The sequence below is a fragment of the Cydia fagiglandana genome, chromosome 8 (assembly GCF_963556715.1).
Source record: "Cydia fagiglandana chromosome 8, ilCydFagi1.1, whole genome shotgun sequence".
In the NCBI taxonomy this organism is placed as follows: Eukaryota; Metazoa; Arthropoda; class Insecta; order Lepidoptera; family Tortricidae; genus Cydia; species Cydia fagiglandana.
In genome coordinates, this window is record NC_085939.1 from 4,996,133 (window position 1) to 5,023,808 (window position 27,676).

The 27,676-nt window shown below is 38.4% G+C and overlaps 2 protein-coding genes across 3 annotated transcripts; both read right to left on the reverse strand.

Moving 5' to 3' along the window:
• Positions 1-85: 85 nt before the first annotated feature.
• LOC134666509 (proton-coupled amino acid transporter-like protein pathetic) lies at positions 86-6,076 on the reverse strand. Its single transcript, XM_063523691.1, has 8 exons — positions 5,934-6,076; positions 5,215-5,365; positions 4,570-4,691; positions 3,412-3,496; positions 3,056-3,300; positions 2,177-2,389; positions 1,084-1,253; positions 86-454 (listed from the first exon to the last, which is right to left on the reverse strand). The coding sequence occupies exons 1-8, from the start codon at positions 5,999-6,001 to the stop codon at positions 201-203; spliced, it is 1,308 nt and encodes a 435-aa protein (XP_063379761.1). The 5' UTR covers positions 6,002-6,076; the 3' UTR covers positions 86-200.
• A 1,061-nt stretch (positions 6,077-7,137) lies between these two features.
• LOC134666511 (proton-coupled amino acid transporter-like protein pathetic) lies at positions 7,138-26,783 on the reverse strand. Of its 2 annotated transcripts, XM_063523697.1 has the most exons (8): positions 26,523-26,777; positions 25,374-25,524; positions 14,654-14,775; positions 13,906-13,990; positions 13,274-13,518; positions 11,459-11,671; positions 10,918-11,087; positions 7,138-8,195 (listed from the first exon to the last, which is right to left on the reverse strand). In XM_063523697.1, the coding sequence occupies exons 1-8, from the start codon at positions 26,618-26,620 to the stop codon at positions 7,945-7,947; spliced, it is 1,335 nt and encodes a 444-aa protein (XP_063379767.1). In that variant the 5' UTR covers positions 26,621-26,777; the 3' UTR covers positions 7,138-7,944. The 2 variants fall into 2 exon arrangements, with proteins under 2 accessions (XP_063379767.1, XP_063379768.1); XM_063523698.1 differs by lacking the exon at positions 11,459-11,671 and having other exon boundaries at positions 26,523-26,783.
• Between the last annotated feature and the right edge of the window lie 893 nt (positions 26,784-27,676).

Here is a 27,676-nt window from a genome sequence, read left to right on the forward strand (position 1 = left end):
GTGACTTGTCGCAGTTTTATAATCTATCTATACCTGGAATATTATTTGTAATGTGTTGTTTATTCTGCTTAAAATAAGTCTGACAAGTTCATAAAGGGGCGAGTTCAAATCATGCCCGAAATTTAAAAACTTGTGCCAGATTAAATTAATATTTTTTCGTTATTATTTATTTTTACTATTTCACCCACCGCAATCATTGGTCACTCCGTACTTTGTTCTCGCAAATTCTGTATAATATCTCCTATAGTGACAGCACATCCGGAGATCAAACAGACGAATCCAAACAGCACTATTAGACAATTTTTCCACAGGATCCATCGGCACTTTCCAAGGTCCGGCCATCGGAAAATGGTGTCGACAATACCCGGGATGATGAGCCCCAAGATAGAGTAAAATAGAGCGCCGACAATGTTGATGATCTGTTCCAACATCGGTAGGGCTATACCGATCGCACCTGAAAATGCAAATAAAAAAAACTTAAAATATACAGGTACAAAGGTAAAAATGTACCTCTGTTATTTAAAGGTAAAAATGTACGTAGCTATATGTATGTATTAGAATTCATTTATAAACAGGGTATGTACTTTTGCACCTAGGATGTATTTTATTACATCGAGTAAAGTCGAGGCGAGTAAACTTTGTTACAATTGATGAGAATGATGAGGATTTGAAGGCGAAAATATGTTGATAAGTTTTTAACTTAAGACTAATTGCAATATTATCTTATTTTATTGAAATGTTATGAGTGTGAAGTAATTTCCTAATTACTACATTTGATTTTCTACTGTTAATATAACAATCGTGGTCTTCTTCGATTGTAGGTAACAAGAGAAGAGATTCGCCAGTTTTCTTTAAATTTCTGCTTTAACGTTCTCTTTTTATGACGACTAATTACTATGACCTTGTACGATGTTTACGGAAACGTAAAAATTGTATAGAAAATATGGGACATGTTCTTAAAAAATAACAAGTTCGAATTCTTGAGAAGAAACAACATATAATTTCCTCAATCCAAAATATAGCGGGTACGGTTTTAATAGGCTGTTTGGTCAAGGCTGTAAAAATTGTCAACAGAAAACATACCACAAAACCAAACAATAAAGATTCTCATGCAAATCTGAGTAATGTCCGTGTATTGTTTCTTGACGTGTGGGTTGACGTATTTTGTTAAAATGTCCACCACGACGAAGAAGTGAAGAGGATACGTGAAGAAAATCGATAATGCTATGAACGATTTAGCACATATCGCAGGCCTGAAACACAATTCATTATTTAAATCTTGACTTAGTAGATTATGAGAGACTTATTTCTCAAAGTAATTCCAAATTGAATCTAATGTGAAACAACATATAAGTTCATAGTTCTCTAACACATTCAAAAGAAATTATTAAGAATCACTTTGTATAGATTTTCCGTTAAAATCGATCCAATTTCATTGATTTTGACAATTTTGATTGTATTTTACTGCAAATTGAACAGCAGTGCGCTCAGCGCATTGTATGAAGGTAATAAACTACGTCGCTGAAATTAGCTACATGTCAAACTCAATAAAAGCCTTAAATATTCTAACGAATAGACTAGATAATCAAGACAAAAGTCAGAAATGATAGTCAAAGTCCGACAGTCGTACTTCATTCGCGAGACGCTCCTAACAAAACGATAAAGTCGCTGAGATCCCATCAAATTATGGAAAATAAGTAAAATTGCGATTTTTATCCTGTATTTTTAGGGTTCCGTACCCAAAGGGTAAAACGGGACCCTATTACTAAGACTTCGCTGTCCGTCCGTCCGTCCGTTCGTCCGTCTGTCACCAGGCTGTATCTCACGAACCGTGACAGCTAGACAGTTGAAATTTTCACAGATGATGTATTTCTGTTGCCGCTATAACAACAAATACTAAAAACAGAATAAAATAAAGATTTAAATGGGGCTCCCATACAACAAACGTGATTTTTGACCAAAGTTAAGCAACGTCGGGAGTGGTCAGTACTTGGATGAGTGACCGTTTTTTTTTTGCTTTTTATTTGTTTTTTTTTGCATTATGGTACGGAACCCTTCGTGCGCGAGTCCGACTCGCACTTGCCCGGTTTTTTTATCATTTTAATATCCACATTATATACATATTTTACTAGATTTTGCTATAAAATTTAACATGAGTCATTATCCCTATACATACCAATCATCGACAGGTAAATTGAGCGTTATAGTGGCCATCACTGAACCACCATATCTGAAGTAGCCGAACAGGCCTAGAATAGTGTACAACACCATGATAAAGCTCATTGCTATTACCAGGACACTTGGGCATCCGAGGAAGTGCTCGGGCTTCTTCATCACATTCTCTACTGGCATCACCACACCGATGCCTTCCATTGCGAAGATTACTGTTCTGTGAAATAATAAATATGTTTTATTGCGTTTCGAATAGTGTAGCAGGAAGGTGTCTATAGAAAGGTTACGGATTAAAAAAAAGATTTGTCTCTCCCACATATATACATAAATTTGGAGCTTGTGTGTAATGTGCATATAACAAACAAGGGAGTACGTACCCCTTTATTACTTTAAAATTAGGCTTTATGGCCTTTAGCTTTGGGTGTATCAAAAGGCGAGCCGCGAGACAGGAATCTAATTGCTGAGTATGATCTAGAAAAGTTCCTCTAATGCTTGAACTATAACAATAATTTGAAAGCCTCTTCTTCTTTGTCTTTGTCGTTATACTCTTTGCAGAGTGTCGTGGTCAACTGATAGTGTTAGGCACAGATGTTGCTTGCCGTACCATTTCACGCCATTTTCCGCGGTCAGAGGTCATTCTGGCTAATTCGTTCAGGGGTGGCAGATTTAATTTGATCTGAGCCTCTACTATCCCACTAATTTTTACGAGTTTTTTTTACGAGTGTATGAGATCAACTTATTTTATATTTATTTAGGTATTAATAATCATCATTTTACTTTTCTCGGTGTTATTGTATTTTATTCATTTAATTCTTGTTTCATGGCAAAATTATCCCTACTAAGAAAATAAAGACTAACACGTCGGCACTCGGCATATACTTACGATAGAAAAGCAGGGAATCTAGATATTTGCCCCATAGCGCTTGCACCTTCGATGGATATGGGATCTTTAAATATGTAATATAGACATATTATGAATGTAAGGACCAACAACACGTTCGCTAGGAAGGAAAAGGGTGCCAACCACTTGAGATGTCTAATCTGTGTCATAATACTCAAAGGTACTAGCAAAATAAGACAGTAATATTGCACTGACAGAGTTACGACGGGATAGTATGTGTCTAGGAGCTGAAAAGAAAACAAAATAAATTAGTTAAACAAATCCCCATTCCACATGATTGTGTTCTTTCACTCTTCCCAAATTTTATAAACTATGATAAAAAAAAATACACAACTAACCTGTTTAATATTTTCCGCTATAAGTACCGTAAATATGCAGCAAACACCAATGTAAGTGCAAAGTAAAGATAATTCCGCAAAAATACTGTAAAACAAAAGTACACAGAATTACTCAAATTACTGCGGCGTAATGTAATTTTCTCTGTGAAGAAAATATGCTTATTTCGAAATTTTCAAGTATTGTGTAAAGAGAAAGCCTCATAAAAAAGTCAGACAAGTTAATTTTGCTGTCTGGCCATTAGGTACTACTACGCATTTCCGAGGTTGTTCTGTCTCAGAATAGTCGCACAACGAAATTCGTTATGGCTCCTCTACACGATGGGCCAACGCTGGCCACTCCAAGGTACGTATATATGCGTTAGAGGGAGCAAGTGTCATTCTACCGCATGGCTGTATCCCTTGGCGTGGCCGGCGTTGGCCCATCGTGTAAAGGAGCCATTAGATTTATTTACACACACCCAGAAACAGACATATGCCGAGTCAGGTTGTACATATTATTTATAATCTTTCTTCATTTATATTTTGTACAACGATGATCTCTGTAGTTACAACTGTACAAGTCCGGTGTGTTACATCATGTTAGGTATTCTGCTCTTGGTAATATTATAGTGGCTATTCATCTTGTGGCGGTAATATTACATTACTGCAACAAAGTAAAAGTTTGCATGATTGCTCTTTATTATTATTAGGCACACTTTGGTACTGTGTAAAGTGAAAGCCGGGCTATCTCTGTGTGTGATGAACAGATAAGAAAAACTCTAAGAAATAATGGTTATAAATATTTTATACCGGGTGTGGCCTGTAACAGGAGCAAAAAATTAAAACATATATTGTACTCCTCAAATGGTGACACTTTTGTTCAACAACTTTTAAAAATTATGAAGTATTTAGACTCCCTATTTATCATACAAAATAAATATTATTTTCAATGGACACCATCGCCACACCATATCATTGTGATTGATGTTGCTTGTCACTCGTTAAAAATAACAAAATTCGCAATACATGGCGTCTTAGAATAAACTTTAAAGTGTATTAAAAATCAAACCACAAGTTATTTTTAAAAGTTGCTGAACAAATGTTGGTCAGTATGAGGGGTACAGCCTACACTTTAATTTTTTGCTCATATTACAGGCCACACCCGGTATAACTACTTACCTTGCAGCCTTAGCATAGGGTCTAACATTTTTAGGGCCATTAGCAAATGCAGCTCTGCAGGTCTCTGCGTAGCTGAGGAGAGGTTTTCGTTCCCCCTTACAGCATCCGCGGGACGTATCCACCTGGAATGAAAAGGATTACAGATAAATAAATGATTTAAAAAATATTTAACATGGTAAGAGTAACTGGTGTACCGATTTCCCAAAACTATTCTTTGATCAACATCAGATTTAGTACGTTTAACAATAACTTAAACTTTATCTTTACAACATAATATTATGTAGTTTTGGCAAAAAAAAAGATGTCTTTTGTCAGCATTTTTATTGCTATTGGTGGATATTCTGTTAGGTACATACTGAAGTGACTAGCTTTACCTCGTGACTTAATCTGTGTAGAATTAGTACTTCCATAGTTCATCTCACCCCCCTTTTCACATCCTAAATGGATAATTTCTGTTATTAAAAACTATCTTATGTCCTTATTTGGGACTCAACTTTAATCGTGTACCTAGTGTATCCGTGTATTTCTCATTTTATTAAATGTAGCATATCCTTTGTTTGAAGAGTTTACTAAGTCTCGTTGCGATACCAGCACATCATAATTATAATCTGTATAAACTAAACTTGCTATCCAATAGGTACTTACAAATATGTGAACGCAGTGACCACAGATAAAAGCAATAATGATCGTGCCTACGATACCAACTACCCATCCAGCATTGGCAAATGCCAAGGGCATGGCCAGCAGGCCAGACCCCAGCGAGGCCTTGAGGAGATTAGCGAGGGCTCTGGCATCCCTGTAAAGGAAAATAACTCTGTTAGGGAACTGCCTTCTAGTATCATCATCATTTCAGCCTATATACGTCCCACTGCTGAGCACAGGCCTCCTCTCATGCGCGAGAGGGCTTGGGCTATAGTCCCCACGCTAGCCCAATGCGGATTGGGGACTTCACATACACCTTTGAATTTCTTCGCAGATGTATGCAGGTTTCCTCACGATGTTTTTCTTCACCGAACTACTATACTTACTAGTATACTTTTGTATAAAAAATATTTTTAACAAAACAAGTAGATATTAATTACTCTATTATAATTATAATTTTTAAACTAGTGACTCTGTGAGCTGTTGACCTCGCGAGCATACCTTAAAACTGAATAAATGTATGGCTCCGCCAATTTGGAAAATTTCCACGACCTGAATCTACAAAAATAATCTATTTGGTTATTGAACCTGCTCACAAAATTTTCCGAAAATCGGTTGAGAATTGCGATCTGTAGAGAACATCCGGACGTGAGTAAGTATTATAATTCTTTGATCCGGATGTATTACTATACAAAAATAGGCAAATAGGCAAGTTTACTTACGAATTAGGCTTTTCCACTTTTCTATGCTCAAAAGGGTTGTAATCATTTCCGGCTGCATCTCCATTCATATTTATATGTTTAAACCTGTCCTCTGTTTATACAATCGATTATTCAAGTAGCACACTTATAATAAGTAATTTAACACCCAGATATTGTTATTGATTGGCGATTAACTTTGATTTTACACGATGTCTTAACACAAGTGCAAGCTGATGATATCAAGATACATGGATGTAATGAAGTGACTGGTGCTGATATGTGAACGGTGTTAAGTACCTACTAAGTATTTATATTTATACTATCTTCAACTAGACATCTCCCGTGAGGCTCAAACATAACTATAATTACAGGTGGTCTGTTATACAGTATTTTAATCTAGTATATGATCCCTTTTATACATTTTGTGTCTTACTTAATATGTAGGTACCTAGAATTGGCAGTGGTAGTCTTGAAATTTAATATCGGATTCATTTATTAAAGAATTATGCTGTATAAAAGTACTTACGTCTTGTTTTCATCTGACTTAAATACGTTTTTATGATTGTAATCCCGTTTACTTATCTTCTTGATAAAATTAAGATAAAACAAATGAGTTAACAGTAAATTCTATTCTGTGTTTGCGAACAGTGTAACTATAGCTGGGTTTAAAATATTTTTCACTTGAAGTACCTACCTATATACTAGGGGATAGCTCGGATAAGATCACAGAGGCGGTTTTCTGTGGACAAGATGGAATGACGATCTTTGCAAGGTGGCTGGCAGGAAATGGATGAGAGAAGCCGCGGGTGAAATGGGATTTGTACATGATGATGATTATGATGTAGGTACTTAATAATTGACCGAGCGTTAGTGAAGATCTCCGTTTCAAATTTGGCAAAACTCCTTTTATATGTCCGGATGTTCTCATCTGCAGCCCTACCCTCAAGGACTTTAAAAGTAATGTTTATCTGGACACCACAAGGTACAACTGTACCAATTTTCAAAACTACATGAACTATTTCCGCTGATTACCCACATTCGGCTTAATTTGACGTGGCTATGTACAATTTTGATTAGTGTGGAAATGAGTTTTGGTAGGTTTTGTTCAATCTAGGTGATTTTGGTATAATCTGTTTGTGTTTCTATATTAAAACTGAGCTATACGATTTATTAATACAGTATATTACGTAGCTTAGTTATCCGACAAGGACAATAAGACAAAATATTTCATTTAATAATTTATTTCACTGAATAAATACTTAACTAAGTAGTAACTACTTATTAAACATGAACGTACCGTACGGCTTTGTTTAATAAATTAGGGTAAGGTATATAATTGTAACAAAAAAATAATTTGCTCTATCGCACTGAATGCCTAACATTAAGCACAAGTAAAATTACCCATTAACCTCTAGCCGCCCATACGTCAAACCTTGCCAAGCAAAATAAAATTTTATTTTGTCAACACAAAGTTCAAATTAGAATGGACCAGGAGACCTTTTTATAGGTCTCGGGGCGGCTAGAGGTTAAATATCTCACATCACATGTCGGTCGAAGAACCTTAATTGGGATTGTGATAGAGAGATTTCTCTAAAGTCGCTTAAAATGTCTCTTAAATATAAGTTTCCATTCTATTAAAGTACCCTATTACTTAATGCAATATTTGTATTTATTAATTTTAACTACCTAGGTATGTATATATAGTCATATAATCAACTCAAAGCATTAACCTGTTACCTACCTAATCGGATTTGTCCTAGATCCCTTAGGAAGTTTTAACTATAATAGGTAGGTACTTAGAAGGTTATACATTAAATAAAGTTCTAAGGAGGATTCTCAAATCAGGTATGACCCGAACAAAAGTTCGTAAAGAAAAGAAAACGCCATAAGTATATAGCTCTTAATACATAACACTCACTCACTCATTTCGTGTTTTAAGCGAAGTAAGAAAAGTTTAAGTTCTTGGCTAATACAATTCAAAATAAAGGAAGAAGCTCCGGCCCGGTCTAACGTGAGTCATCCTTAAAGCGATCTACATGGTTTTACTATGTTGAATTTTTATGATATCTAAAATAGTAACCGTACAACCAGAAATTAAACAGAAGATTCCGAATAAAACTATGAAGCTGTTTTTCCATAAAACCCAGTTGTACTTTCCGAGATCATGCCATCGAAATACTGTTTCGATGGTTGCCGGAATGATGAGTCCCAGGATAGAGTAGAACGCTGCGCCGACGATGTTGATGATCTGCTCTAGGAGAGGAAGGGCTATGCCGATACCAACTGAGGACAAAATAATTTAAATTTTAGTGCCTTCTAGTTATAAAATGAATAATTGGCCAAGTGCGAGTTTGTTTCGCACTTCGCACCCGGGCTTCCGTACCATTATAGATTTCTTTCAATATTTAAATTTTTTCCTTATGACTTTCTTACACTTGACAGGTTTTCATTATTTGCTACCTATTTACTATTTAGGCAGTATATTGTTCTTTATTATGACAGTGAGTTTGAGGTTTGTATTTTCAACCGCTACAGAAATAAAACAATAAAACTTTTTATGTTTGTTAGCTCCGCCCCCTTGTTATTTTTTTAAATTAATTAATTCGAATTAAACGTAAATTATAATTATAATAATGCAGCCTGTAAGTTTAGGAGGATAAATCTGATTTAATATAATGAGTACATGGCTTTATACTAGGTTAACAGCTTCGCTTACTGAAACCTATAAAATCCTTAAAAATAGAGGTTATGAAATATGTTTTTTAACTAATAAATTAATATAAATTAATTAATTTATATAAGCCATTACACAGCCACGAAAAACGTTCGAAAAACTCTCTACCTGGCACTGCTTGTATAGTCTGTAATAGACTCAAAGGCCGATGATGACCACATTATAATTATTTAGATAAAAAATAATTATTCTTAAAAAACACTTCTCTTGTGTTTTCTTAATTACTGTACAAAAATATTGATGCATTTGGGTTATTTCTACTCAGAATCACGTAGAATATCGATTTAAAAAGAAAAAGACTTAGGTACCAAAAAAATTACAGTTTTGTAACGCATTTTCACATACTTTTTGTATGGACCGTTACAAAACTGACACCCGAAATTTTCGAGCCGACCCGAGAATCTCAAATATATTTTTTTTGTAATTTTAAAATAAATAGTTTAGAAGTTATTTAAGAAAATAGCCAAAACATTACCACAGGGTCTAAAATTTTGAAAAAAAATATGCAAAATAGTTCTTTACCTATAGATAACAGAAAAACCTATTAGAAATATGCAATCAAAGCGTGAGCCGGAAGATAATTACTTAGTTTTTGATCCGACCCCTACGGGTTTTTTAAAGGCAATTCACTCGCGTTTCAGATATAAAAAATACATTGTTAAAAATTGGGTAAGGTACCGAACCCTTGGAACGCGAGTCCGACTCGCACTTGACCGGTTTTTTTCTGAAATCCTCCACAAAAGCAACGGTCAATGACATGCATGAAAGTATAGTGTAAATAAATTCTTATCAAAGTCAAAACAAGTGCAAATATGCTTTGTTATTTTTATAGTTCGTTACGATATGTCTACACGTTACAGTTTAAGATGGGGCAAACACAAAATTGTAGTGTTTTTGTAGATTAGTTGGCTAAATAGAAAAATAATCATGAAACATGGTTACCTTTCATTTATTTTCATTTGTATATTGTTATCCTGCATACTGCATACCATAGTAGTATAATTTTGGTATAAAATAACTACATAGTGATGTAGGTGTATGATATAGTGTGTAGCTGGGTATCTGACGAGCAAAACTTTAAACGGAACCATACTTTTAGAGCAGGTACAGGTACAGCGAAACTTTGCAGAAAATCTACATTAAAAATAAACATAAGTAAAACAAGTAAACAAGACTAAGACATCTAAATTGAAAAAAAAAACACAAACTCCACTAAAAACCCACAAGACCAATAATTTAAATATCACCCAAAAACAGATCTTAAAAACTCTTTTCCGTCCGTAAAGGGATATTTCCATATACATATTCCACTATAGTATAATGGTATATATTTAATCCTCTAGTTTAGATTTATGGTTATTCATAAATCTTTTCCCTATACAAACTATGTATGTATTAAAAAATATCTTATGTTAAATATATTATTTAACACTTACAAATACATAAGTCAAAATGACAGATAAAGATAAACGATTATTAGCTAATCGAGGCGTGTAGCGCGTTTATGAATAAGGCCATTAATACCGACTTGAACCACTTCACTAGTAACCACGACAACATTCTTTGACATTCTATGCTACTTGAGTGATATAGGTGGCAATCTGGACAGTAAAACTATGACAACACTATTAGAAGATTGGACCTACTTATATTACTTTATTACTTAGCTATTATGTCAGCATAGACAACCAGCGATCAGTACATGCTTCGTATCGGCTTCAGAGCGAATCATCGTACTTTCGTTTTTTAATAGAGACGGATCCAGAATATAACTGAGAAATTGCTTTATATTCTAAACTATCTCTCAGTTATTAAGGTAGAATTTATAATACTTACTATACCATTGTTTTATCGACGTTAGAGTTGCGTGTGTGGTTTGTGTTGTGTCATGTGTTTGTGATGTCGACCAACAGTTTATCGTAATAGGAACCGCGCGCGTTGGTGGGTCTACCATCTTGTGGCCTAAATCAGAACATATGTGCACATGTACATTGCCAAAGCAAGTGCTACCATCTATCATTATAGTCGGTACGTTTCCTTGTGCATAGTAGGTTCTGCCATCTTGTGGGCTACATCGGAAGCATAGACGACACAATTATTTACGCCTCGCGCCAAAAATCTGACGGCTCCTATGCTGCCCCCTATAGACCCTATAGTTCATGCACGGGACCTATAGCGATCTGTCGCATATCGTTCATCGCACGTTTGTATTGTAATTTGAAGTTCAAAGTCGCACTCAAAGAGTAGGGTACTATGAGTAACAATACTAACCACAACAACACACTCCGAAGACGCGGGCAGCTACCTGGGTGACAACCTTATATTTCTGATTTATTCGTGGATCGGTGTATTTGGTGTATATGTCAATCACGACGTAGAACTGTAGAGGGTATGTGAAGAAAATAGAAAGGGCTATGCACACTTTAGCGCATATCGCTGGCCTGTAAGGAAATAAAAATAATTACATAAATATAAGTGCAGCCAAAGCTTCAAATGAACGTCGGACCGTCTATCTGCTAAATACTACAGTTCTGAGTTTGAGTTAAGCCAGCTAACACTCGCCTATCAAGGATTTCTCAGTACCTTCCTAAATACTGAATGTCTTACTCTTACAAATGTAGTGCATAATTATTTTCCATCGTATTTTCACGGAAACGTACGAACGTTTTTTGCTATTTCAGTCAGTCTCGGTACAAAAAGTAATGAGGTTGACTGAACTAGCGTGACAAATACGAACAATACCGAGAAAATATGAAGGAAAACAAGGATATGCATTACACATGTAGCTTCCTAGGATGTCAAATAAACTTACCACTCGTCCATTGGCAGATTTAACGTTATCGATCCTCTGAGAACATCACCGTAGCGGAAGTAACCAAAGAGTCCCAAAGAGGTGTAGAGAAATACAATCGCTCCCATGGCAACCACGAGGACGCTCGGGAAACCTAGAAAATGCTTCGGTTTCTTCATCGCATTTTCCACTGGCATAACTACTCCAATTCCCTCCATTGCGAAAATAACCGTCCTAGAAAACACCGGTAACTTTAATTATACGTAATAATGAATTAGGGGGCATGGACGTGGATTCAGGAAATTACGAAATAATAGTTCAGATGGTTATCGTTAATTTTGACCAATACATGCCATAGTGCATTGCTATAATAATCGTAGTTGTGTAATACGTCATGAATCTATAGGAAATTACAGTAAAGCAGAATACATACTCCTAAAGATAAAATAGCACAAAAATCGCAGAGCTAATGTTTGCTCTATTTGTCAATCTGTTTCTATTTAAATACTCGTACACATAATGGGCTAGATGACAATTTTTTATGAATGGTATCAATCGATCAGGTTTATTATTAGGATTAGCTCCTATATGCGACGCCGCGACGTCTAGCAAAGTCCAGAAAATCCTTACCCATAGTAGGTATAAAACTTTACAATACTCTAGACGAAGAGTTAAAAGCTACTTCGGACTCGATATTCGAGAAAAAACTTAAACTGATATTGTTGGACATGGCGTGCTACAGTATTGACGAATTCGTTAACTGCTACAAGTCACTGACCCATCTACACAATAAAATTGTTTTTTAATTTTAATTTAATTGTGATAATACCAAATGTACCTAATAATAATATATAGTACCTACTTATAGAATAAGAGAATGACATGTAATTTTTTTATATTTTTATCAATAAATGATCTATCTATCTATCTATCTATATGGGACTCATTGCATTAAAGCAATACAAAAGTCAGATTGTGCCATAAATACCGGGAATACGGCCAGTATATTCCCTCGCTGAATGATAACTTGATAAGTGATACTTGTTGGACCAGGAAAGAACCAGAACAAGATTTGCAGCTCTTTTCTCTTAATAGCTTTTGAGCTACCGAAGCTTACGAGAAGCGTGCAAATCTTTCCACCTTTATGTTTACAAGCTTTAAGTATTGATTAAGCCAAATGTGAATATGGCTGAAGTCACTTAATTAACAATTATTTCTACATATTTAACGAAAATGGGATTCAATCGTATTCCAACCTTTGGGCTACGGAACTTGAATTTTATTCGGGTAACCCGAGCGTTGTCTGGGAGACATCGCACTTTACCTTCACAGCCTGTTGTCTGCTTCTGTGTTTTTTTTTCTCTATCTTTTATTGAGGTGTACAATAATGAGTACTTATACCGGGTGGGGCCTACAATATGAGCAAAAAATTAAACTGTAGGCTGTACTCCTCATACTGACCAACATTTGTTCAGCGACTTTTAAAAATAACTTGTGGTTTGATTTTTAATACACTTTAAAGTTTATTCTAAGACGCAATGTATTGCTAATTTTGTTATGTTTAAGGCGTGACAAGCAACGTCAATCACAATGATATGGCGTGGCGATGGCATCAATTGAAGATAATATTTATTTTGTATGAAAAATACGGAGTCTAAATACTTCATAATTTTTAAAAGTTGTTGAACAAAAGTGTCACCGTTTGAGGAGTACAATCTATGTTTTAATTTCTCGTATTACAGGCTACATCCGGTATATACCTAGCTGAATATCAAATAAGGACAATAATTATCAAAAAAGTCCTGCTCTAATATCACAACTAATATTTCAACTTACGACAAAAATGCTGGGTATCTCGCAGGGTTGCCAATTGCTTTTTTATCGCTGAAATTCATCTCTCCATTGAAAATATAATACAGGCAGAAGAGATATGTCACAAAAAGCAGAATGTTTGCCAATATTGAAAAAATCGCTAACCACTTCAGGTATTTTATTTGGCACATCAGACACAGTGGTATAAGGATGATCAAGCAATAGTACTCCACGGGTAAGACCACCGAAGGTACGTATTTGTCAAAAAGCTGAAAAAAAATTATGAATATTTAGCATTGTTCCGTAAATAGTACTCATAGGGGAGAGTCGTCTATATTGTACCGACGTTAAATCTTTGAGGTCTTATCCAAATTGTCACCCCAGCCCATATTATTATTTAAATATGTCTAAACAACTTCCCACCTACTATAGTACGAGTATCTTCACACTTCCTAATTTTATGAATAGGTGCAGGAACTTATTTTAAAAAAGCGACTGCCACTTGAATTGACTTAAATGGCCTAGAAGGGAAACTAAATTAGAATTTAATTCAGTCTGGTTTCCTCACGATGTTTTTCTTCGTCAATGGATACCGGATATCTGCTTTACCATTGCTACCAGTGCTCACAGTAATGCAATGCTGGGTTGCAACTTACCTGTTTTATCGAATCTCCTATGAGCACCGTGTATATGCAGCACACACCCACATACGTACACATCAGAGAAAATTCAGCAAATAAACTGAAAATATAAAATGATGATGAAAGTCAAGATTCTAGAATAAAATAAACAAACTACACGATATTTTTCAGACGAACCAGGCCCCGTAGACAACATGCCAATCGCTAACGCTACGTAGCGAACGAAACGAAACGCAACTGGCAATGTTACACTAATATGGAAGAGTGCAGACAGAGAGACACAAAGAGCTTCGATGGCGAAGTGCAAGCGATCGTCACCTTGGCTAGGCCGCCTGGGCTTTAGTTATCTTTAGCAAAAAAAACTAAGTCTATCAAATGGTTTGTTGTACCACTACGGAAGTTAACAAGTGTATGGCTCGCCTGATGGTAGGTCACAGCAGAAAATTCAGCTATCACTAGCCCGTTACTCAAAGCATCATTTGAAGCTTTCTTAAATAGTATCCTTGTTGATCTGGGGTCACTTGCACCATCCCACTAACCCAGGGTTAACCGGTTAATCCTGGAGTTACCATGGTTACCAGTACAATTTAACACTGGGTTCATTGACCCAGTTTAACCGCTTAACCCCGGGTTAGTGGGATGGTTGGTACAAGTGGCGCTTAGAGGTTTTTAATCCTAAATGATGGAAATGGCACTGGTTTTTATTCCGTATTCTAAACATGCCAAATCAAAACAGAAAATTAATGTTTAGTTTCAAATTTACCTTGCAATATTGGCAAATGGTCGGGCACCCTTAGGCCCGTTTTTAAAAACGGATTTACATGTCTCTGCGTATCCCAGCAAAGGTTTTCTTTCTGCAATACAACACCCTCGGGACGTTTTTACCTGTAATATATTATTAAAAAGTGTGTGTAAGGAAAGAATAGGACAATAGCGATTACCTATTACGAGTATAATCTTAATTGATTTTACAGACACAGATTTTTGTATTTATAAAGTACCTAATGATAAATGCATCTGCTCTAGGAAATTTATTTTATAAAAAAAAATATTTATTATAAAGTATCATTTAGTAACAGTGATTGGATTTGCTGATGAAGACCATTCAATAACGGAATTTTATTTTATTGTTTGAATATTATTTTTTATTCTTTAGTGCATATTTAGATATAGTAGTTGCTTACAAATTTTAAATTGATTCAGAGGGCCTACCGCGAACATCGATCGACGTATTGCCTCTCTGTCGCACTTGTAAATTCGTACCGTACGATAGTGTGACATTCCGAGGCAACAACGTCAAAATTGGTTCGCGGTAGGCTCTCCGACTTCGACAGTAATATTGGGAATAGTAGTGTGTTTATGCCGCTCCGAGACCAAAACTTTTCCGCCAGAGGGCGACAGTATGTATGCGCAAGGTAGTGACAATTTAGTTCACCCTACTCCCCGCTAGATGGCGCCACTGTGTATGCGCAACGTTAGTTCCAAAGGTCGCCGCTAGATGGCGCCACTGGTTAGTTCACCCTACTCCCCGCTAGAGGCGCCACTGTCTATGCGCAACGTTAGTTCCGAAAATATCCGCCAGCCCCGCCGGAGGGCGACAGTATGTATGCGCCGCTGGTTAGTTCACTCTACTCCCCGCTAGAGGCGCCACTGTGTATGCGTAACGTTAGTTCCAAAAATCCCCACCAGCCCTGCCTGGGGGCGACAGTATGTATGCGCAAGGTTAGTTCTAAAAATCCCCACCAGCCCTGCCTGGGGGCGACAGTATGTATGCGCAACGTTAGTTCCAAAAATCCCCGCCAGCCCTGCCTGGGGGCGACAGTATGTATGCGCAACGTTAGTTCTAAAAATCCCCACCAGCCCTGCGTGGGGGCGACAGTATGTATGCGCAACGTTAGTTCCAAAAATCCCCACCAGCCCTGCCTGGGGGCGACAGTATGTATGCGTAACGTTAGTTCCAAAAATATCCGCCAGCCCTGCCTGGGGGCGACAGTATGTATGCGCAACGTTAGTTCCTAAAATCCCCACCAGCCCTGCCTGAGGGCGACAGTATGTATGCGTAACGTTAGTTCCAAAATTATCCGCCAGCCCTGCCAGAGGGCGACAGTATGTACGCGCAACGTTAGTTCCTAAAATTTCCGCCAGCCCCGCTGGAGGGCGACAGTATGTATGCGCAAGGTTAGTTCTAAAAATCCCCCGCCAGAGGGCGACAGTATGTATGCGCAACGTTAGTTCCAAAACCATCCGCTATGAAATGTTTAGATGTCTCCACTTTGTATGTGAGTTGTTGAATCGCTTAAATGAATAGATATCGCTAGTGGCGCCTTCGTCGGTGGACACCGCTAGTTAATTCCAAAAATCCCCGCCAGCCCCGCCAGAGGGCGACAGTATGTATGCGCAATGTTAATTCCAAAAATCTCCACCAGCCCTGCCTGGGGGGCGACAGTATGTATGCACAACGTTAGTTCCAAAAATCCCCGCCAGCCCTGCCTGAGGGCGACAGTATGTATGCGTAACGTTAGTTCCAAAATTATCCGCCAGCCCTGCCTGGGGGCGACAGTATGTATGCGCAACGTTAGTTCTAAAAATCCCCACCAGCCCCGCCTGGGGGCGACAGTATGTATGCGCAACGTTAGTTCTAAAATTCTCCTGCCAGAGGGCGACAGTATGTATGCGCAACGTTAGTTTCAAAACCATCCGCTATGAAATGAATAGATGTCTCCACTTTGTATGTGAGTTGTTGAATCGCTTAAATGAATAGATATCCCTAGTGGCGCCTTCGTCGGTGAACACCGCTAGTTAGTTCCAAAAATCCCCGCCAGGCCCGCCAGAGGGCGACAGTATGTATGCGCAACGTTAGTTCCAAAAATCCCCGCTAGCCCCGCCTGAGGGCGACAGTATGTATGCGCAACGTTAGTTCTAAACTTTCCCCGCCAGAGGGCGACTGTATGTATGCGCAACGTTAGTTCTAAAACCATCCGCTATGATATGTATAGATGAGCAGCCGTCTGAGTATTTCTAAAAAAGTCCGCAGAGTCAGAGGGGGTTCATGGTAAGTTAATTAATCTTGGTCAAGCAAATCTAGTCAGTAGAAAAAGGCGGCAAATTTGAAAAATCGTGGGCTACCAACACTACGTTTGAATAGTTCGAAAATCGTGTGTCATTTATATCTTATCTGTGGAACTATTTTGTTTACATTTCATCGCTGTTCGATGTACATTCCTGCCTTTTGTTCGTTTCCTAGGGTTACCATACTTTAGTTTGCTTTACATTGCTTCTGACATATCCGGCTTGACAGACTATCGATTCGCTTAACAATATAGATGTCGCTAGTGGCGCCTCGTCAGTGGACACCGCTAGTTAGTTCCAAAAACATCCGCTATGAAATTGCAAAAAGGCCCATCATGTTTGTTTTAAAATATGAGACATATATCGGCGTTTTTTGTTAATACCACGTCAGTGGCAAACAAGCAGACGACCCCGCCTGGCAGTAAGCAGTCACCGTAGCCTATGAACGCCTGCGAATTCTATAGTTTACACGGATGCACTTTTATTTGCGGTTGGTTTTGTCGCTTGTGCTTATCAAATGTATGGAGTTTGTAGTTTACCAACCGTAAAGGGGTTTTTCTTTTATTATACCACATTGGTGGCAAATAAGCATACAGTCCGTCTGATGGTAAGTTGTTACCGTAGCCTTTGGACGCCTGCAACTCCAGGGTGGATACAAGCGCGCTGCCGACTGCCCAAAGATTCAATAACTTTGTTTTAAAATATGAGGCTTATATCGGCGTTTTTTTTAATACCACGTCAGTGGCAAACAAGCAGACGACCCCACCTGACAGTAAGCAGTCACCGTAGCCCATGGACGCCTGCGAATTCAATAGTTTACACGGATGCACTTTTATTTGCGGTTGGTTTTGTCGCTTGTGCTTATCAAATGTATGGAGTTTGTAGTTTACCAACCGTAAAGGGGTTTTTCTTTTATTATACCACATTGGTGGCAAATAAGCATACAGTCCGTCTGATGGTAAGTTGTTACCGTAGCCTTTGGACGCCTGCAACTCCAGGGTGGATACAAGCGCGCTGCCGACTGCCCAAAGATTCAATAACTTTGTTTTAAAATATGAGGCTTATATCGGCGTTTTTTTTAATACCACGTCAGTGGCAAACAAGCAGACGACCTCGCCTGACAGTAAGCAGTCACCGTAGCCCATGGACGCCTGCGAATTCTATTGTTACCACGGATGCATTTTTATTTGCGGTTGGTTTTGTCGCTTGTGCTTATCAAATGTATGGAGTTTGTAGTTTACCGACCGCAAAAAGATCCAGATTTTTTTTTTATATACTACGTCGGTGGCAAACAAGCATCCGGCTCACCTGATGGTAAGCAGCCACCGTAGCCTTTGGACGCTTGCAAGTTCAGACTTTTGAAACCTATACATCATCATCATCATCATCATCATTATTATCATTAGACCCTCAGGAAAACCTCGACAGGGGACACCTCCGGCCCCCCTGCTCATGTAGTATTTAGGGTTTCTAGCACACTTATTTACGGTTGATTTTGTCTCTTTTGGTTATCAAATGTAGTTTGTAGTTTGCAGACTGCAAAAAGGCCCAGATTTTTTTTTTTTTTTTTTTTTAAATAATACGTCGGTGGCAAACAAGCATCCGGCTCACATGATGGTAAGCAGTCAACGTAGCCTATGGATGCCTGCAACTTTAGAGTTGTTACATGCGCGTTGCCGACTGTAAAAAGGTTCAATAAGTTTTTTCTTTTTTTATATACCACGTCGGTGGCAAACAAGCACACGGCCCGTCTGGTAGTGAGCAGTTACCGTAGCCTATGGACGCCTGCAATTTCGAGATGTTACATGCGCGTTGCCGATCGTTGAGATGTAGACCGTGACGTTCGAAAACAAAAAGTCGTATGTGACTGTAAACTTCCATTCACCGTAGAATTTGACAGATAGAGAGAGTTTGAATTAAGTATTGTAACCTTAGTCAGATAATGAAGCTTATTTGAAAGATTATTAACTCTAAGTACTAGAAATAAAGTAGATTTTACTAATGCTGTAATTCTGTAATGCGACATGGTCATGAAACTCGTGCGATGTTGGGGGTATACTCTTCAATCTTTTCAATCGGAATGGTCAGAGGTCAGAGTTCAGAGGTCAGAAAGTCCGTGAGGGACAGAACATACGCAAAGTGACGAAATTGAAAACACGTTTTAATATACCTGACAACATATCAAGCATAACCTACGTAACTTGGTCGGGTTATTTGTTACCTAACATAAACCATACTAAATTCACAGTGGGGAATTAAAAAAAAATGTGAGAATGTGACAAGGACAAACAATAATAACGCTTTCTCTGCTACTCCTACTGAAAGATTACATAAGACTATCTCGTTTGGTCATTTCCCCCTCCCCCTCCCCCTCCCCCCCCACCAGTTCCGGACTCGGGTCAAGGTAAACTTCATAGCAAAAGCAGGGAAAAAGGACTACTGACAGCCTATATCCGTCAGTCCATTATTAGTCTAACATCGTTTCTACCCAAAACTTCTTCTTCCACACGATATCCAACCTAATGCAAAGAGCTCTAAAGACAATATTCAAATGGTGGCAAGCAGTGCGTCTGCATAATATGGACACTAAACAGGCCAAATGCACATGGAGCTCTCAAGCATTAACCAAACTCAACACCTGGGTTTTTGCAAATATAACCCTTAGCATGCCCACTGAACATATACACCGAATGTCATTTTACCAAACTCTAAGACAAATGAACCAATGACCGAAAGTACGTTGAAGAGTTCCAAGAAAGGCAATTCAATAAGCTCAGAGCTAGCATCAGCATGGGCAGACAGGCCTCAATCTTCCAGGCATTAACAAATATATGATGCTTCCCTGCGGTCTGGAAACCTATGTCGTCAACATGCACACTACTACAAACGCAACGCTATCTAAAGGATGATTGACCATATTTTCTTATTTCGAAAGAGATTATCCTATGAGCCCTAGCCCATTACAATAATTTGAACTTTACAGTAAAGGAAATTATGTCGAAATTGCATCTACGATTTTTATTTTTGAAGATACGAGTAGCCCATCTAGCGTCGCATAGTTGAGCTACAATCACAGAAGTTCTGCTACCCCGCAACAGATGTCAACCTTATTACATTTAAGTAAAGTTGATTTTTGTACTAAACAATCAAAAAATCCTAGCGAAAATATTGAAATACTAGCTTTTGCCCGCGACTTCGTCTGCGTGGAATTAGTGACAGCAGCTAAAGTAGGTATAGCGCCTGGATAATGCTAATAGCAATCATTCAATATGCTCATTGCTTACTTCAATTATTAGGCAATGCCATTAACCCTTTCAATTCCACCCGCCTTTGCACTCTCTTCAGGAATGATATCCCTGATTTTCCCCAGGACTCGAACTATCTCTATACCAAATTTCAACTAAATCGGTTCAGCGGCTTAAGCGTGAAGAGGTAACAGACAGACAGACAGACAGACAGACACACTTTCGCCTACTTAGCGATGATATGAAATCCCTCCTTGTAATTTTAAACGGATTTGTTTTCACATTGACATTGCTTAAGCGCCACCGTACTGAACTGACAATAGGGAGCATGCATGAACTATACAGCATAGGAGCCATCTGATTTTTGGCGTGAGACGTAAATGTGACGTTTATGCTTCCAATGGGACCCACAAGATGGCAGAACCTACTATGCATAATATGTAGATGGTATAGCACTTGCTTTGATTAGGTTAGGTCTTGTTTTTGTTTGAAATCGAACTTGATATATTTTTAACGACGATGATGACACACGCTTAGTAACTCTGAAACATTGCTCTACACAACCTCACCTTAAGGGGCTCCCCACGGTTTTCATCGATATTTGACAAGGTTTGAGCCGTTACTTCTACATTTACACTTCAGATAGAATTATAAGACAAATGGCTACCGATTATTCAATCTTTAATCTCCATTCTTGTCTACCGGATTTTGAAACTAATGAATACTTATTTTTTTATGATTTTTTTAAACATTGTCTAAAATAACACTTTTTTCGTAACTGGATTGCTGGAAGGATCTTACATGTACGAAATCTGCATATTTGGGTTCGTCTTTGACGTCTCTAAAAACTGGTCAGAGATGTAAATTTTAAAATAATTAACACAAAAGCTATGGCCTGAAAACCAGGTTATTGGCCTAAAATTGTTCAACTTGATGTCGAATATCTCGAAGACAATGAACTTTGAAGTAAATATGGCATACTATATTGCTAAAAGTCGTTGCTATTATAGCTACAAAAAAACAACGGATTGCACTCCGGGAGTGAAAACTCAATGACTAGTCCAAAATGTCTGCAGCACTATGTATAATTGACCCATCCTCCTTTCTATTGAAACACTTTAGTCCGAAATTGCTGGTCAGTGAGCTTGTTTAAAATTAGAAATTCAAATTTGTAGAGTTAATTGTTTAAAATTCGAATAGAAATTGTAAAGTTACCAGATCCTTGATACCTTGCAGATCTCGCATCTAAATATATTTGATCATGATATTTTGAGTTTTATTCACCATTACTAGAGTTCACTTTTATTAGCGATTTCATCAAGATGTAGCTTTATTGAATTATATTTGAGTGATATAAAGCTTGAATGTAGCTGTGAGATCCTCGTATTTCAACCCGTACAAGATTAGAACCTTTTTCATGTAATGTCATTGAGTTTTTCTTTATTGATTTAATTGCCATCTAATTGAGTGGTCATCTAAACGTTACGATCACGTGATCGCTGTCTCAGAAAGTGCCCAGCACCGCTAAAGAAGTTCTCACTTCAAAAACATTAGAAAACTAAGGGATTCAGATCGAATGTCATTAGCGCCAAGGAGCCCCTTAACAACGAATTTTGAAAAACCAGCTTTTGCATTTCTTTTTTGTACTCGCATTGGGAACATTATAAAATATCTAAATGATTGGTAAATAAATAAATAGTCATTCACTTTTAAACATTTTTTTATTTCAGACATACACAGACGTACACTTATTCGAAGTCAAAAAACACATAAGTTCTCTTGATGATTTTCGGGTTGGTCACCTCTACGAACCACACCCCCGCGTCTTTCCAGATTAAAGTTTTCTGTTTAAGAGGCACGGAGAGGAATGATCTAATGTTGTGTTTTCTTAGCACCTCCAGCAAAAGCCCCTCCGCATGGTATCCCGAGTGTAACTGAAGGATGCTCCTCTCCTCCAGAAGTTCTTTGATCAGCTTCTTGAGATCGATCCGGGCCGCCTCCCACTTGTAAATGTCCACGTCAGGTGCCAGCGCCTCGATTGATGAGATGAATGCAATATTTGTTTCTTCGCTATCTCCACATTTATAATTGTACCCTAACCCCTTGTTACTAAACCACAGCCTGGCAACGAGTTCAATGACGTACTCCATTGTTATTTTCTGATTTTTTAATTAATTTTAGAAAGCGTATGCGTCAGTTACAGGTTGCAGGTATTGTGATCTCATTTATGATATTATAATTGGAACTGGTGGGGGGAGGGACTGGGAGGGGGAAATGACCAAACGAGATAGTCTTATGTAATCTTTCAGTAGGAGTAGCAGAGAAAGCGTTATTATTGTTTGTCCTTGTCACACACTCACATTTTTTTTTAATTCCCCACAGTGAATTTAGTATGGTTTATGTTAGGTAACAAATAACCCGACCAAGTTACGTAGGTTATGCTTGATATGTTGTCAGGTATATTAAAACGTGTTTTCAATTTCGTCACTTTGCGTATGTTCTGTCCCTCACGGACTTTCTGAACTCTGACCTCTGACCATTCCGATTGAAAAGATTGAAGAGTATACCCCCAACATCGCACGAGTTTCATGACCATGTCGCATTACAGAATTACAGCATTAGTAAAATCTACTTTATTTCTAGTACTTAGAGTTAATAATCTTTCAAATAAGCTTCATTATCTGACTAAGGTTACAATACTTAATTCAAACTCTCTCTATCTGTCAAATTCTACGGTGAATGGAAGTTTACAGTCACATACGACTTTTTGTTTTCGAACGTCACGGTCTACATCTCAACGATCGGCAACGCGCATGTAACATCTCGAAATTGCAGGCGTCCATAGGCTACGGTGACTGCTCACTACCAGGCGGGCCGTGTGCTTGTTTGCCACCGACGTGGTATATAAAAAAAGAAAAAACTTATTGAACCTTTTTGCAGTCGGCAACGCGCATGTAACAACTCTAAAGTTGCAGGCATCCATAGGCTACGGTGGCTGCTTACCATCAGGTGAGCCGGATGCTGTTTGCCACCGACGTAGTATATAAAAAAAAAAAAAAACTGGATCTTTTTGCGGTCGGTAAACTACAAACTCCATACATTTGATAAGCACAAGCGGCAAAACCAACCGCAAATAAAAATGCATCCGTGGTAACAATAGAATTCGCAGGCGTCCATGGGCTACGGTGACTGCTTACTGTCAGGCGAGGTCGTCTGCTTGTTTGCCACTGACGTGGTATTAAAAAAAACGCCGATATAAGCCTCATATTTTAAAACAAAGTTATTGAATCTTTGGGCAGTCGGCAGCGCGCTTGTATCCACCCTGGAGTTGCAGGCGTCCAAAGGCTACGGTAACAACTTACCATCAGACGGACTGTATGCTTATTTGCCACCAATGTGGTATAATAAAAGAAAAACCCCTTTACGGTTGGTAAACTACAAACTCCATACATTTGATAAGCACAAGCGACAAAACCAACCGCAAATAAAAGTGCATCCGTGTAAACTATAGAATTCGCAGGCGTTCATAGGCTACGGTGACTGCTTACTGCCAGGCGGGGTCGTCTGCTTGTTTGCCACTGACGTGGTATTAAAAAAAACGCCGATATAAGCCTCATATTTTAAAACAAAGTTATTGAATCTTTGGGCAGTCGGCAGCGCGCTTGTATCCACCCTGGAGTTGCAGGCGTCCAAAGGCTACGGTAACAACTTACCATCAGACGGACTGTATGCTTATTTGCCACCAATGTGGTATAATAAAAGAAAAACCCCTTTACGGTTGGTAAACTACAAACTCCATACATTTGATAAGCACAAGCGACAAAACCAACCGCAAATAAAAGTGCATCCGTGTAAACTATAGAATTCGCAGGCGTTCATAGGCTACGGTGACTGCTTACTGCCAGGCGGGGTCGTCTGCTTGTTTGCCACTGACGTGGTATTAACAAAAAACGCCGATATATGTCTCATATTTTAAAACAAACATGATGGGCCTTTTTGCAATTTCATAGCGGATGTTTTTGGAACTAACTAGCGGTGTCCACTGACGAGGCGCCACTAGCGACATCTATATTGTTAAGCGAATCGATAGTCTGTCAAGCCGGATATGTCAGAAGCAATGTAAAGCAAACTAAAGTATGGTAACCCTAGGAAACGAACAAAAGGCAGGAATGTACATCGAACAGCGATGAAATGTAAACAAAACAGTTCCACAGATAAGATATAAATGACACACGATTTTCGAACTATTCAAACGTAGTGTTGGTAGCCCACGATTTTTCAAATTTGCCGCCTTTTTCTACTGACTAGATTTGCTTGACCAAGATTAATTAACTTACCATGAACCCCCTCTGACTCTGCGGACTTTTTTAGAAATACTCAGACGGCTGCTCATCTATACATATCATAGCGGATGGTTTTAGAACTAACGTTGCGCATACATACAGTCGCCCTCTGGCGGGGAAAGTTTAGAACTAACGTTGCGCATACATACTGTCGCCCTCAGGCGGGGCTAGCGGGGATTTTTGGAACTAACGTTGCGCATACATACTGTCGCCCTCTGGCGGGCCTGGCGGGGATTTTTGGAACTAACTAGCGGTGTCCACCGACGAAGGCGCCACTAGGGATATCTATTCATTTAAGCGATTCAACAACTCACATACAAAGTGGAGACATCTATTCATTTCATAGCGGATGGTTTTGAAACTAACGTTGCGCATACATACTGTCGCCCTCTGGCAGGAGAATTTTAGAACTAACGTTGCGCATACATACTGTCGCCCTCAGGCAGGGCTGGTGGGGATTTTTGGAACTAACGTTGCGCATACATACTGTCGCCCTCTGGCGGGGGCTTTTTAGAACTAACCTTGCGCATACATACTGTCGCCCTCCAGCGGGGCTGGCGGATATTTTCGGAACTAACGTTGCGCATACACAGTGGCGCCTCTAGCGGGGAGTAGGGTGAACTAACCAGTGGCGCCATCTAGCGGAGACCTTTGGAACTAACACTGCGCATACACAGTGGCGCCATCTAGCGGGGAGTAGGGTGAACTAAATTGTCACTACCTTGCGCATACATACTGGCGCCCTCTGGCGGAAAAGTTTTGGTCTCGGAGCGGCATAAACACACTACTGGGAATCTGAATTAGAAGTCCAGAACTTAAAACTTACCAAAATGTGTATGCAGTGCCCGCATATTACACCCACTAGTATAGTTCCAATAATTCCTACGCCCCATCCTGCGTTGGAAAAAGCGAGAGGTCCGGCCAGCAGACCGGAGCCTAAAGATGCTTTGATCAAATTAGCCGTTGACCTTATGTCACTGAAAAAATAATTGTTATACTTACAGTGGAATCTCGATAAGTCAAACATCCGACTCGTCACACAAAATAAAATGCTATTTCTTTCTCTTTTGAGCAATATTTTTTTAACTGTCCTCAGGCAGTCTAACACCGCAACGTGATTGGTCGGGCCACTTGGACAGGCCACTGACGAGCCTTCCAAATGGATGCCGTTACAATGGATTCATCCAAATGGACGGCATCCTAATATTAAACATTGTACGTTTTTGACATTCACAGACCGATTTTGGATTGCAGCCACGCAATTTGGACTGTTGGAAGGCTCGTCAGTGGCCACCTTTAGACTTAGACTGCACGATTGGCTCGAATTCGCGAGTGACACAGCTGTACTAGCACCATAAGTAGTAGTCAATGGTGAAACCGCATATAATGTAGCATTTCTAGTACCTAATGATACGTAATGCGATATGTATTATGTTTTAACGCTGGGTTTATTACGTTTATCAGAATATTTGTGCAAGTCAAATATTTTATAAGTATAGTGTGCGTTGAAACTGCTTGATAAATTGCAGGGAAGGAATGTTAAACCAGTTAACTTGAAGAAATTATTCTTATAAGGTACAGATAATAATTAATTACACAATAGTAAAAAAACTTCTTATTATGTTGGTTATGATTAAATCATGCCCGGCAGTGGGATACCATATAGGCTATTAATATAATATATATGATTCAAGATTAATCTTCATAGTGGTGACGTAAATACAGTTTAATCGTAGGTATTTGTTTATACTTTAATTAATAAATATTATGGGACAATCTTACAAAAATAGATCTAAATAGTCTTAATACCTAAGCTCAATAAGGCTCGCGTTGTAGGTACTAGTCGAGGATATACATACTTAAGTCTATTATCACAGATACAAATCTTGATACCGGGATTCGAACCCAAGACCATGTTGTAGACGGGGTCACTACCGACTAGGCTAGGAGGCAGCGTACGAGTTTGGCTACTTACGAATTAGGCTTTTCTACTTTCCGGTGTTCGAAGGGATTATATTCCCCTTTCGACCCTCCTGTACTGTCTTTATTGTCTTCCTCCTTTTTCACGTTCATACTGCATGGACAGATTCTCAGTTATGTTCAAAATAAACAACTCACTGTAAAACTGCGGAAACCACTTCAGCAGTCATTAAGATCCGATTTGTTATGCGGAGCTAACTACTATAATCATGGTAATAATGATGACAATACAAGTATATCACGGGCTTTACAGCCGTTGAGCCATTCAGCGCGGCCTCACTCTCAACTCAATGTTCTTGAAAGGTTTTATGAGTAAATTAATCTACGAGTACCTAATGAGAAAATCCTGCATCAACAAGATAATACTGATAAGACGTTATTTTATCGAACCACTGTTTACTTAAATATATATTTATTAAAAAAAAAAAATAACCTACATGAGTTGGGGATCGTAAACAACTGCATACAAAAGGTAATGAGGTAAGTTTAAGTGACAAAATGTATTTTGGCATTGAATGAGCAGACAATGTTTAAAGCGTAACTAATTAAGTACAAAGGCTGAGAATTGGCGTCACACTTTACCAGAATTGGCGTCACACTTTACCCAAACTTTAGCCAATGGAAAGAGTTACGATTTTAGTTGTGTGTGTGTGGTATGTGAGAGATCGTGTGTTGTTGTACTTACGTGTCCTGAGTTTCGTCGCAGTGGTTTTGTTCTTTTAAATATCACGTTGGTGCAAATAAACATACATCCCGCCTGAAGTAAAATGTACTTTTATTTTTACTAATAAAAATCTGTATTCTGTATTCTGATGGAACGCGGTCGTCGTAGCTTAGGGACGCAAGTGACTCCATAGGTGTCACATGCGCGTTGACGACCCTTTAGAAACCTGCTATGTTAGTAAAAAAGTAAGCACCATTCAGGATAGATTTGGTGTAAGGCTGAAAACCTAAACAAATTGTCAAATCAGAATCAGACAGATGCACTATCACCTGATTATAACCTGTAGTGTTTTTGAGAGCTGAATAAAATGCTTAATGTCAATATACTTTTAAAATCTGAATACGCCTTTTACGAATACGAATGGTATTATGGCAGTATTGTATGAGACGGTTTTTCTTCATGTTACTCGTCAGTTCCTCAATCTT

Coding starts and splice junctions, on each gene's coding strand:
- LOC134666509 (XM_063523691.1), bottom strand. CDS start 6,001: ATGAATGGAGATGCAGCCGGAAATGATTACAACCCTTTTGAGCATAGA. Junction 5,366..5,933: donor AAAGTGGAAAAGCCTAATTC/GTAAGTAAACTT, acceptor TTTCCTTTACAG/GGATGCCAGAGCCCTCGCTA. Junction 3,301..3,411: donor TAGCGGAAAATATTAAACAG/GTTAGTTGTGTA, acceptor TTTTCTTTTCAG/CTCCTAGACACATACTATCC.
- LOC134666511 (XM_063523697.1), bottom strand. CDS start 26,620: ATGAACGTGAAAAAGGAGGAAGACAATAAAGACAGTACAGGAGGGTCG. Junction 13,519..13,905: donor TAGGAGATTCGATAAAACAG/GTAAGTTGCAAC, acceptor ATTTTTTTTCAG/CTTTTTGACAAATACGTACC. Junction 11,088..11,458: donor AATCTGCCAATGGACGAGTG/GTAAGTTTATTT, acceptor ATTTCCTTACAG/GCCAGCGATATGCGCTAAAG.